This window comes from Nycticebus coucang, chromosome 12, assembly GCF_027406575.1.
Source record: "Nycticebus coucang isolate mNycCou1 chromosome 12, mNycCou1.pri, whole genome shotgun sequence".
In the NCBI taxonomy this organism is placed as follows: domain Eukaryota; kingdom Metazoa; phylum Chordata; class Mammalia; order Primates; family Lorisidae; genus Nycticebus; species Nycticebus coucang.
The window spans coordinates 40,095,038-40,107,566 of NC_069791.1; the positions used below are offsets into that span (position 1 = coordinate 40,095,038).

Genomic DNA, 12,529 nt, shown 5'->3' on the forward strand with positions numbered 1-12,529 from the left:
GAGTACCAGAATACATATTTAGCAATTTTCTGTGTGTGCATAACTACAAGCTACTCAAAATAACAGTCAAATTAAATGACTAGAATTTTATTTGTTTTTATAAAGGGAAGTTAAAAGGAAAATGGATCCATTATCCATCCATAATGGATCCATAATCCATCCATTCAAATAACCAACTTGGACAAAAAAATGAACGTGTTTATTTTAACAAAAAGAAACTTAGTAAATGAAGTAAAATGATTTCACTGTTTTAGAGACTATCTTTATAGTCTTAAGTCTATTCTACACTTTAATTAATCAAATCCCAAGAGAAAGGGTAAGAGGCAATCCTTTTCTTTTTCTTTCTAGTTCACCCTTACAGCAGACTCCCATTCAATAGCAGTTTCATTCATTTACACACTCATTCATTTTTCTTCACTTGCAATACATTTAATTAACCAGCTGAAATAAAGAACCAGGTACAAAACTAGGCTTTAGGGCAGTGGTTCTCAACCTTCCTAATGCTGTAATGTACTTTCATTGTTAAAAAGGGGTCGCGACCCAGTTGAGAACCACTGCCTAGGGTCTGAAAGTTGATTCCTGACCCCAACATATAAGTCTTTTCATCTAACCATTTTCTAATCTAAATATCAAGAATACACCTTATAATCTAGTAATTAAGCACTTAACTGTTGTACATACACGTAAGTACTAAGATAACACACTTCATTCAAACTTTTTTGCTATCCACACACACCATTTTGGAGTATATAAATTACTTAACTATTACTTATTATTTATTTTTAACATGTTCAAAATTTCAAATACTTCTAGAAACACCAACATTGCCATGTTTTAATTTCCTTAATTTAGAACAGAACTGAAGTAGCCCCCCAAATCTAATTCTATACAGTTTTTGTTTCTGAAGGCCACATACACTCCCTTAGCTACTAAACATATGCCATAGGATTCTAAAACTGACACTACCTATTTGTTACTGTTACAGAAATACAGGAGCAGAGCTGTAGTAAAAAGTTGGTTTCCATAAAAACCCAAGATATCAACAACGAACATCTAATACATATGGATTTTTCCAAGTCAAATACTTACGTAATGAGCGCCGTCTCTTGTTCTTTAGCTTCCTCCTTTTGTTCATTCCAGCTTTAGAAGGAGATTCTTCTTTGGCCTTTGGCTGGCTAGAAACTTTTGAGGAGTTCTGCTGGCTGAAGTGTGTGGGTACATGGCGAGCTAGCCCTCCCTGAGAAGCAAAGCTGGCATTACAGCCACCGACAACACACTAAATGAAAGTAAGAGAAAAAGAACGTCAGGGACGCTACATAAGGAACGAGAAGAATATGAATGAGTGAATGGTATTTTCAGAAGTAGTGCAACAGAACTAATTCCGGAAAGGAAACATGAGGGACTAGAATACTCCTTCCATTTCATAAATAACCTAAGTTACCCAAGATAACATGTTAGGCAGTAGTAAAGCTAGAAAATAAAATTCAACTTTCATAACTCTTCAGTTGACTGCTCTTTCCATTATATGCAAGACAAAAATAGTGGATCTTCTTCTCAAAAAAAAAAAAAAAATCTGGTTTTGAATTAATCATTTTCATAACAGGAGCAATTAAATTGTTTTTGCAACAAAGAGTCTGATATCCTGATAATTACTTGGATTGTTGAATTTTTTAAATATTTATCTTAAATACATGCTACTTCAAAAGCTTCAGCAGCCTTACTGTTCTACACTGTCATAACAGGTAGGAAAGAGTTCAATATGAACTTTCAAAAGAATTTTCTTAAAAATTTGTTAAGCAGGGCGGCGCCTGTGGCTCAGTCCGTAAGGCGCCAGCCCCATATACAGAGGGTGACGGGTTCAAACCCGGCCCTGGCCAAACTGCAACCAAAAAATAGCCGGGCGTTGTGGCGGGCGCCTGTAGTCCCAGCTACTCGGGAGGCTGAGGCAAGAGAATCGCTTAAGCCCAGGAGTTGGAGGTTGCTGTGAGCTGTGTGAAGCCACGGCGCTCTACCGAGGGGCCATAAAGTGAGACTCTGTCTCTACAAAAAAAAAAAAAAAAAAAATTTGTTAAGCAGCTCAGTGCCCGTAGCACAGTGATTACAGCGCCAGCCACACACACCCAGGCTGGTGGGCTCAAATCTGCCCCAGGCAAGCTAGACAACAATGACAACTACAATAAAAAAATAATTGTCCCAGCTTCTAGGGAGGCTGAGGCAAGAGAATCGCTTGAGCCCAAGAGTTTGAGGTTGCTGTGAGCTGTGATGCCACTGCACTCTACCAAAGATGACATAGTGAGACTCTGTCTCAAAAAAAAAAAAAAATTCTTAAGCTATTAGATTTCTCTTAGAAAAGTCATGCTCAGTTTTAATCTCATGCAGCCCTCTATAAATTCCATTTCAGCCTTCTGTACTTAAAAGACTAAGAAATTAGGGCGGCACCTGTGGCTCAAGGAGTAGGGCGCCAGTCTCATATGCCGGAGGTGGCGGGTTCAAACCCAGCCCCGGCCAAAAAAAAAAAAAGAAATTAGCTGGGCCTGGTGGCTCATCCCTGTAATCCCAGCACTGTGGGAGTGAGAACCTGAAAACGGAGCAATAAGTTAGCAAGATCTAAATACTATATTCCTGTTCTTCTTATTTTTAAAAGGGCGGGCCGACTGCTTGAGCTTAAGAGTTCGAGACCAGCCTCAGTAAGAGTGAGACCCTGAATCACAAAAAAAAAAAAAAGGAAAAACCCAGCTGGGCACAGCAGTGAGCACCTGTAATCCCCGTGGCTTCAGAGACTGAGGCACAGGATGCTCACAGCCTGAGTCTGAGGTTGCAGTGACCTATGAAGCCACAGCAATCTGCTCAGGGCATAGGGTGGGACTCTGTCTCAACAACAAAAACAATCAAACAAACAAACAAAAAAGACTAAGAAATCAAAAAGGTTAACTACCAAAGTTACCTGGCAGATCTGCTATTCCAGCAATAGATGCAGAACATTCAGATATTACAATATAAGTATATTATTTCTAGTTAGAACTTAAGGAATAATTTTCACAGGTCTTCTAACAAAGGAGTATTAGTAATTAAAATAAACTATTTTCTAAAATAATCCCCCAACGAGCAAACTCCATAGCCAGATTACTAATGACTTTCTACTAGTAATTTATTATCTAATTTACTTAGGTTCTGACTTAACAACCAAACTCCTAGCATATAATTTTGTCATGTTAAAAAAAAAAAAAAAAAATCAATAGCTGGGTATTGTGGCGGGCGCCTATAGTCCCAGCTACTCAGGAGGCTGAGGCAGGAGAATCGCCTAAGCCCAGGAGTTGGAGGTTGCTATGAGCTGTGTGACGCCATGGCACTCCACAGAGGGCAATAAAGTGAAACACTGTCTCTACAAAAAAAAAAAAAAAAAAAAAAAATCAAATACAGGCCGAAAACGGTAGCTCACCCCTATACTCCTAGCACTCTGAGAGTGCTGAGGCGGGTGGACTGCCCTGAGCTCACATGTTCGAGACCAGACTAAGCAAGAGCGAGACCCCAATCTCTAAAAATAGCCAGGCCTTGTAGTGGGTGCCGGTAGTCCCAGCTACTTGGGAAGCCGAGGCGAGAGAATCGCTTGAGCCCAAGAGTTTGAGGTTGCAGTGAGCTATTACACCATGCACTCTATGGAGGGTGACAAAGTAAGACTCTATCTCAAAAAACAAAAGAAAAATAATCAAATACATCTATCAAACGATTCCCAGGTAGTTTGCCTTATATTATAGTTTATCTAGATAATACCACAAAACAATCTACATGCCTCCGTGCTCTTTCTTTCAATCCAGGTATCTTTACACTAAAAACTAAAAACACAATTCTCTTAGTAGCAGAAATTGTAATTTTCTTCATAAAGTCTTTCTCAATCTGTCCCAAGTAGACAAGAGCTAATTATCCTTTGAGGCTGTCCTCACATTTTTACTACCCTATTTCCCCGAAAATAAGACAGTGTCTTATTTTAAGGTGTGCTCCCAAAGATGTGCTAGGTCTTATTTTCAGGGGACATCTTATCTTTCCTGTAAGTAGGTCTTATTTTCGGAGGATGTCTTATTTTCGGGGAAACAGGGTAGTTAGGAATATTTATATACCCACAAACATCTTGCAAACCACAGATATGTCTAAATACATTAACAGAATTAAACAACTATGTGCTTATACATTCTGACAATCACATAAGTTTAATAATTCTCCTTTTTAAGTTCAATAATTCTCCTTTTTATTTTGATATACAAGAGACATTTGGGGTACTTCTAATGGCGCTCAGCATTTCTATTAAAAATCTGTACCCATGGCTCAGCACCTATAGCTCAAGCAGCTAAGGCATTAGCCACATACACCTGAGCTGGCGGGTTCAAATCCAGCCTGGGCCTGCCAAACAACAATGACGGCTGCAACCAAAAGCAGCCAGGCATTGTGGTAGGCGCCTATAGTCCCAGCTACTTGGGAGGTGGAGGCAGGAGAATCACTTGAGCCTAGGAGTTTGAGGTTGCTATGAGCTGTGATACCACGGTACTATACCCAAGGGCAACAGCTTGAGGCTCTGTCTCCAAAAAAAAAATCTGTACCCAAAGGCCAGTCACAGTGCCTCATGTCTATAATCCCAGTATTCTGGAGGCCAAGGCGGGTAAACTGCCTGAGCTCACAAGTTCCAGACCAGCCTGAGCCAGAGCAAGATCCTGCCTCTTAAAGAAATAGCCAGGCATTGCGGTGGGCGCATATAGTCCCAGATACTCAGGAGGCTGGGGCAAAAAAATCACTTGAGTCCAAGAGTTTGAGGTTGCTGTGAGGTGTGATGCCAACAGCACTGTACCAAGAGCAACAAACTGAGATTCTATCTAAAAAAAAAAAAAAAAGAAGAATTTTATTGTAGCAATAAGTTAGCAAGATCTAAATACTGTATTCCTGTTCTTTTTCTTATTTTTATGTGATCTTTACCCTGGGACAAACAAAATCTTTTTTGTTTGTTTTGTTGTTTTTTTTTTTTTTGAGACAGAGTCTCACTATGTTCTCCTCAGCAGAATGCCATGGCGTCACAGCTCACAGTAATCTCCAACTCTTAGGCTTAAGCGATTCTCTTGCCTCAGCCTCCCAAATAGCTGGGACTACAGGCCCCTGCCACAACACAGGGACATTTTTCTGATTGTTGTTGCAGTTGCCATTGTTGGGTTTTTTTTGGTGGTTTTTGGCCAGGGCTGGGTTTGAACCTGCCACTTCCAGCATATGGGACCAGCACCCTACTCCTTGGGCCACAGGCGCCACCCGCCATTGTTGTTTTAACAAGCCTGGGCTGGATTCGAACCCACCAGCCTCGGTGTAATGTGGCCAGTGCCCTTACCCACTGAGCTACAGGCACCGCCTCATTTAAGTAATTTTTATAAAAGCGAAATCCACATATCAAGCATTAGAAAGTACACAATTCAGTGCAATTTAGTATATTCACAATGTTGTATAATCACATCCTCGCCAACACTATTTCTATTTTTTGATTAAAACCATCCTAGGTGGTAGAAAAAGGGAGGTCATAAGGCGTGATCTCACCTAGTGTACACATTGGGAAGTTGTATAACACACACCCCCACCCAGGTGACGGGCTCTTCTACAAATGGAACTTTACCCTGGAAGTGAGAACCAATGTCACCTAAATGTTGTACCCTCATTATTAATTTGAATAAAGTTAAAAAAAATATATATCCTAGGGAGTGTGAAGTAGTAACTTGTGGTTTTAAACTGCATTTTCACAATAACCTAGTGAACTTTTAATTTAAAGCCTAATATTCAATTTAGCTACTGAAAGACTTTTTTTTTTTTTGAGACAGAACCTCAAGCTGTCACCCTGGGTAGAGTGCTGTGGCATCACAGTTCACAGCAACCTCCAAATCCTGCGCTCAAGCGATTCTCCTGCCTCAGCTTCCCAAGTAGCTGGGACTACAGGCACCCGCCACAACGCCCAGCTATTTTTTGGTTGCAGCCATCATTGTTGTTTGGCAGGCCCAGGCTGGATTTGAACCCACCAGCTCAGGTGTATGTGGCTGGCACCTTAGCCGCTTGAGCCACAGGCGCTGAACCTCAAAGACTTTTAAGGTTGGGCACCCATAGCTCACTGGTTAGGGCACCAGCTCCATGCTCCAGAGCTAGTAGGTTCTATCCCGGCCTGGTCCTGCTAAACAAACAAACAAAAAATAATAACCACGTGTTGTGGCAGGTGCCTGTAGTCCCAGTTACTAGGGAGGCTGATGCAAGATAAATTGTTTGAGCCCAAGAGTTTGAGGTCGCCATGAGCTATGATGCCACAGCACTCTACCAAGGGTGACAAAGTGAGACCTGTCTCAATAAAAAAATAAATAAATAAAAGAGTTTTAATTGTATTTGGAACAACTTGGTATATAAATCTACTTCTTCAATTGCAAATTTTGTGAAATCAAAATACAGTTAAACTGCTCAATATCTGAACTGATTTTTAAGCATAATTAATATGTTACTTTTGCACTATCTAATTTATTTACCCATTAGACAGCTTCTAAATACTTGAAATGTGGCTAGTGTGAATTGAGAAATACTGTAAGTGTAAAATACACACCATTATTTGGAAGATTTAGTATCAAATAAGTACATTTCATTGATTTTACATATTGGTAACAAGTTGAAATAATATATCAGGTTAAATTAAAGAATCATTTTCACCTGTTTCTTATACATTAACGAGTCACTTAGAATTTTAAATAACATGTATCATTCGCGTTTCTTAGTGCTATCTTAGAAGAAGCCACACAATACTGATTTTCCTTACTTTACAATTTTATAAGTTATCATCCCTATGTTTCCTAACATCTACTCTAAAAACACATTAAAAAGAAATCTATCGGGTGGCACCTGTGGCTCAGTGAGTAGGGTGCCGGCCCCACATACCGAGGGTAGTGGGTTCAAACCCAGCCTCGGCCGAACTGCAACCAAAAAATAGCCGGGCGTTGTGGCGGGCGCCTGTAGTCCCAGCTGCTGGGGAGGCTGAGGCAGGAGAATCACTTAAGCCCAAAAGTTAGAGGTTGCTGTGAATCCTGTGACGTCATGGCACTCTACTGAGGGCAGTAAAGTGAGACTCTGTCTCTACAAAAAAAAAAAGAAATCTATCGTGGCCAATGTGTCAAATACTTCTGAGTCCACATACAAGCAAAGACTTCACCACAAGGTACCTAGTTTAGTACTGGTTTATTCAAACATTTATTGAAAAACTCCATATTTCATATATTAGAACAGCAACTTGAATATAATTAAGGCAGAGTTGACAATAACAGTTAAGGTGCAAACCTTCTGGTTTAAATTCAGTGGGATTTTGTGACTCTACCCCAGATTATCTGTATAGTCCCGGTAGATTCTTTTGTCCCAGGTTACTTCAAGACAACAAAGAATAGGCCCTAGTACTATCTAGAACTGAGAGAGTAAACATTAAGAGCTTGATTAAATTCTGGAAATAGTATCAGTAATGCACATTCTTTTTGAGACAGAGTATCACTCTGTCATAGTGAGTAGAGTGCCATGTTATCACAGCTAACAGCTACCTCAAACTCAGACTTGAGCAATCCTCTTGCCTCAATCACCCAAGTAGCTAGGAGTACAGGTGTGTGCCACTATACCAAGACAGTTTTTCTATTTTTAGTAGAAATGAGGTCTCCACTATTGCTCAGACTGATCTCCAACTCCTGAGCTCAAGCAACCCACCTGCCTTGGCCTTCCAGAGTTCTATGATTACACCACACCTGACCAGTAATGCAAATTCTAACAGAGAATTATTCTAATTTTCATTGTGGTCATTCATCAAAAATCATAAATAAATCTTAAAAAAAAAACACCCAATGTACAATTTAGAATGAGAGAAAGAGTCCTGGGTGGCGCCTGTGGCTCAAGGAGTAGGGCACCGGTCCCATATGCTGGAAGTGGCGGGTTCAAACCTAGCCCCGGGCCAAAAACCAAAAAAAAAGAAACTCAGATCTACGTAAAAAGAAGGAAGTGCATCAGAGAAGGAATAAGTAAAAGTAAAATAAAAACTAATTTAAAAAAAAAAAAGAAAGAGTCCTTACATTAAAGTAGATCATACATATTTCATCCATATGCAAACTCTTCTCCCCAAAAGAGAAAATAATTTTAGGCATCATCTAATCAACATTCCACTCATTAAGTACGTATCCTAAAGAAAGAGAGGCAGAGACATGTGCTGCTGCTACAAGTAGCCTCAGTACCTTTATTGCTCTTAACATGAGCATTTCATGGTCTGAGTATGGTTTTAGTTCAAATGTTATCTATTTCTACTCCTAAATACATGTAGGTCACTACAAAAGTTTTGAAATGGCCTCCATTACGGCTCAATATTTCACTTCCAAGAAACACAGTCAACAGTGTCCTTTCTGTTCCACCCATGCAAGTTTCAAGTTGCCTGGCCTACTACTTTGGCGGGGAGGGCTTCATTTGTCTCTGGGTGGACTTTACATTTCTTAATTAATTTTTACGTATCTCAAAACTTTCATGACGATCCACATATCAATGATGACTGAACTGAAGTCACTACACATGGTGTTCTGAAAAAGGAAACTGTTTCAACTATTAGGAGAAAACTGGCTGCTGGACTTCTATCTCCCAAACTGAAAGCCAACATGTTGGCTGTTCTAAAATTTGAAACGTGGAATTATGATTCTTTTTATTTTTCCAAAAAGATTTACTGGGATGAAGCAAAACTATCTCTGCCAGTACTAAAACTATTTTATTCATATTTCCAGAAGTGCTACAAAGATCTACAAGGGGCTATTGGAATATTGAGCAGAAAGCGTTAAGTTGCACAGCAGATTAACAGGTGATCAGACAGAAAACAAAACTTCAGACAGAAACAAATAACACCACAGTAATGTGGTTAAGGACTCAGGATTCCTATCACCTCAGAAATCTTAAATCTGCCATTTACTGCCCATGAATTTTTTTTTTTGAGACAGAGTCTCACTTGTCACCCTGAGTAGAGTGCCATGCCATCATAGCTCACAGCAACCTCAAACTCTTGAGCTCAAGTGATCCTCTTGCCTCAGCCCCCCAGGTAGCTGGAACTACAGGCGCCCACCATGACACCCAGCTAGGTTTTCTATTTTTAGTAAAGACAGGGTCTTGCTCTTGCAAGACAAGCTGGTCTCTAAGAGTTTGAGGTTGCTGTGAGATGTGACACCACAACACTGCACCAATGGGTGACAAAGTGAGAATCTGTCTCAAAAAAAAAAAAAAGAAAGAAAGAAACAGTGGCCTGAGCAAGAGTGAGGCTCTGTCTATACTAACTACAGATAGAAAAATGAGCCAGGTATGGTAGCAAGTGCCTGCAGTCCCAGGTACTCCGGAGGCTAAGGCAGGAGTATTGCTGGAACCCAGGAGTTTGAGGTTGCTGTGAGCTAGGCTGAGGCCATGGCACTTTAGCCTAGGCGAGGCAAGCGAGACTCTGTCTCTCCCTCCAAAAAAACAACACAAAATATCCATACTGGCCAGACATGGGGGCGGCCCATGCCTGTAATACTAGCACTCTGGGAAGTCGAAAGGGAAGACCATTAGAGGGCAGGAGTTTGAGACCAGTCTGAGCAAAAGTAAGATACTATCTCTACCAAAAATAGAAAAATCAGCCATGCATGGTGGCACACCACCCGAAGTCCCATTATTCAGGAGACTAAGGGAGGAGGACTACTTGAAACCTGATATGCAGTTGCAGTGATCTCTATGATGATGCCCCTGCACACTAGCCTGACCAACAGAGAGACCTTGTCTCAAAAAAATAAAAAATTGGCTCAGCGCCTGTAGCACAGTATTACGGCACGAGCCACATACACCCAGGCTGGCAGGTTCAAGCCCAGCCCAGGCCAGCTAACAATGACAACGGCAACAAAAAAAAGCCAGGCATGTGGCAGGCACCTATGGTCCCCAGCTGCTTGGGAGGCTGAGACAAAAGAATTGCTTAAGCGCAAGAGTTGGAGGTGATTGTGAGCTATACCACCATGGCACTCTACTCAGAGCAACAGCTTTAGACTCTGTCTCAAAAAAAAAAAAAGAAAGAAAGACTTAATTAAAAATTAAAGTCGGCAAAAGACGTGAACAGAAGTTTTCCAAAAGACAAGATGCAAACTGCCAAAAAACATGAAAAAATAATCAACATCACTAATTACCAGGGAAATGCAAATTAAAACCACAATGAGATGCCACATTACCCTTTTCAGAATGGCCATTATTAAATAGTCAAAAAACAATAAGTACTGGGCGGTACGCATAGCTCATTGGGTAGGGCGCCAGCCACATACACCAAGGCTGGTGGGTTCAAACCCAGCCCAGAGCTAGCTAAACAATGACAACTGTAACAAAAACAACAACAACAAAAAACAGCCGAGCATTGTGGCAGGCACCTGTAGTCCCAGCTACTTGAGAGACTGAGGTAAGATAGAATCGCTTAAGCCCAAGAGTTTGAGATTGCTGTGAGCTATGATGCCACTGCACTCTACTGAGGGCGACGTAGTGACACTGTCTCAAAAAAAGTACTGGCATGGATGCAGAAAGGAACTGTTCGTGGGATTGCAAATCAGTACAACCTCTATAGAAAACAGTATGGAGATTCCGCAAAAATAAACAGATGTAGGCCTACCACTCAATCCAGCAATCCCACTGCTAGGTTATCTACCTAAAGGAAATAAGTCATTTTATAAAAAAGACATCTGCACCCAAATGTTTATCACAGCATAATTGACAACAACAAAGATGTGAATTAACCTAAGTGCTTATCAATTCATGAATGGACAAAGAAAATGTAGTACATGTATCCTATGGAGTAATACTCAGCCACCAAATGGATTGAAATAATGTCATTTGCAGCAACTGAGATGACACTGGAGAGTATTAACGTCAGTAAAGTATCTCAGAAATGGAAAAGCAAACACCATATATTCTTACTTCTAGGTAAGAGGTAAATGACAGGTATATACAAGCACAAAGCTATAGAAAGGACATCAGAAACCAAGAAAGGGTAAGAATGGCAACAGGGGTATTGAATAAAAACTCACCTGTTGAGAAGCTAATTAAGGGCACAACTCCCTTCACCATAGTTTCAAAGAAAATGAAATACCTAGGAATATACCTAACGAAGGAAATGAAGGACCTCTATAAAGAAAATTATGAAATCCTCAGAAAGGAAATAGCAGAGGATATTACCAAATGGAAGAACATACCATGCTCATGGATGGGAAGAATCAACATTGTTAAAATGTCTATACTTCCCAAAGCAATCTACCTATTCAATGCCATTCCTATCAAAATACCAACATCGTACTTTCAACATTTGGAGAAAATGATTCTGCGTTTTGTATGGAACCGGAAAAAACCCTGTATAGCTAAGGCAGTTCTTAGTAATAAAAATAAAGCTGGGGGCATCAGCATACCAGATTTTAGTCTGTACTACAAAGCCATAGTGGTCAAGACAGCATGGTACTGGCACAAAAACAGAGTCATAGACACTTGGAATCGAATTGAAAACCAAGAAATGAAACTAACATCTTACAACCACCTAATCTTAGATAAACCAAACAAGAACATACCTTGGGGGAAAGACTCCCTATTCAATAAATGGTGTTGGGAGAACTGGATGTCTACATGTAAAAGACTGAAACTAGACCCACACCTTTCCCCACTCACAAAAATTGATTCAAAATGCATAAAGGACTTAAATTTAAGGCATGAAACAATAAAAATCCTCCAAGAAAGCATAGAAAAAACACTGGAAGATATTGGCCTGGGGAAAGACTTCATGAAGAAGACTGCCATGGCAATTGCAACAACAACAAAATAAACAAATGGGACTTCATTAAACTGAAAAGCTTCTGTACAGCTAAGGAGACAATAACCAAAGCAGAGAGACAACCCACACAATGGGAAAGGATATTTGCATATTTTCAATCAGACAAAAGCTTGATAACCAGGATCTATAGAGAACTCAAATTAATCCACATGAAAAAGCCAACAATCCCACATATCAATGGGCAAGAGACATGAATAGAACCTTCTCTAAAGATGACAGACGAATGGCTAACAAACACATGAAAAAATGTTCATCATCTCTATACATTAGAGAAATGCAAATCAAAACAACCCTGAGATATCATCTAACCCCAGTGAGAATGGCCCACATCACAAAATCTCAAAACTGCAGATGCTGGCGTGGATGTGGAGAGAAGGGAACACTTTTACACTGCTGGTGGGACTGCAAACTAGTACAACCTTTCTGGAAGGAAGTATGGAGAAACCTCAAAGTACTCAAGCTAGACCTCCCATTTGATCCTGCAATCCCATTACTGGGCATCTACCCAGAAGGAAAAAAATCCTTTTATCATAAGGACACTTGTACTAGACTGTTTATTGCAGCTCAACTTACAATCGCCAAAATGTGGAAACGGCCTAAATGCCCACCAACCCAGGAATGGATTAACAAGCTGTGGTATATGTATAC

At 40.3% G+C, this 12,529-nt stretch overlaps 1 protein-coding gene across 3 annotated transcripts in view; it reads right to left on the reverse strand.

Moving 5' to 3' along the window:
- AEBP2 (AE binding protein 2) overlaps positions 1-12,529 on the reverse strand; it is a 120,927-nt gene that overhangs the window by 23,870 nt on the left and 84,528 nt on the right. For all 3 annotated transcript variants that reach the window (XR_008373505.1, XM_053558131.1, XM_053558130.1), the window contains exon 4: positions 1,090-1,276. Coding sequence is in view for 2 of the 3 variants with exons in the window: in XM_053558131.1 (XP_053414106.1) it covers positions 1,090-1,276 (187 nt within the window). In the remaining variant the exon portion in view is untranslated. The remainder of the gene's footprint in view (positions 1-1,089; positions 1,277-12,529) is intronic.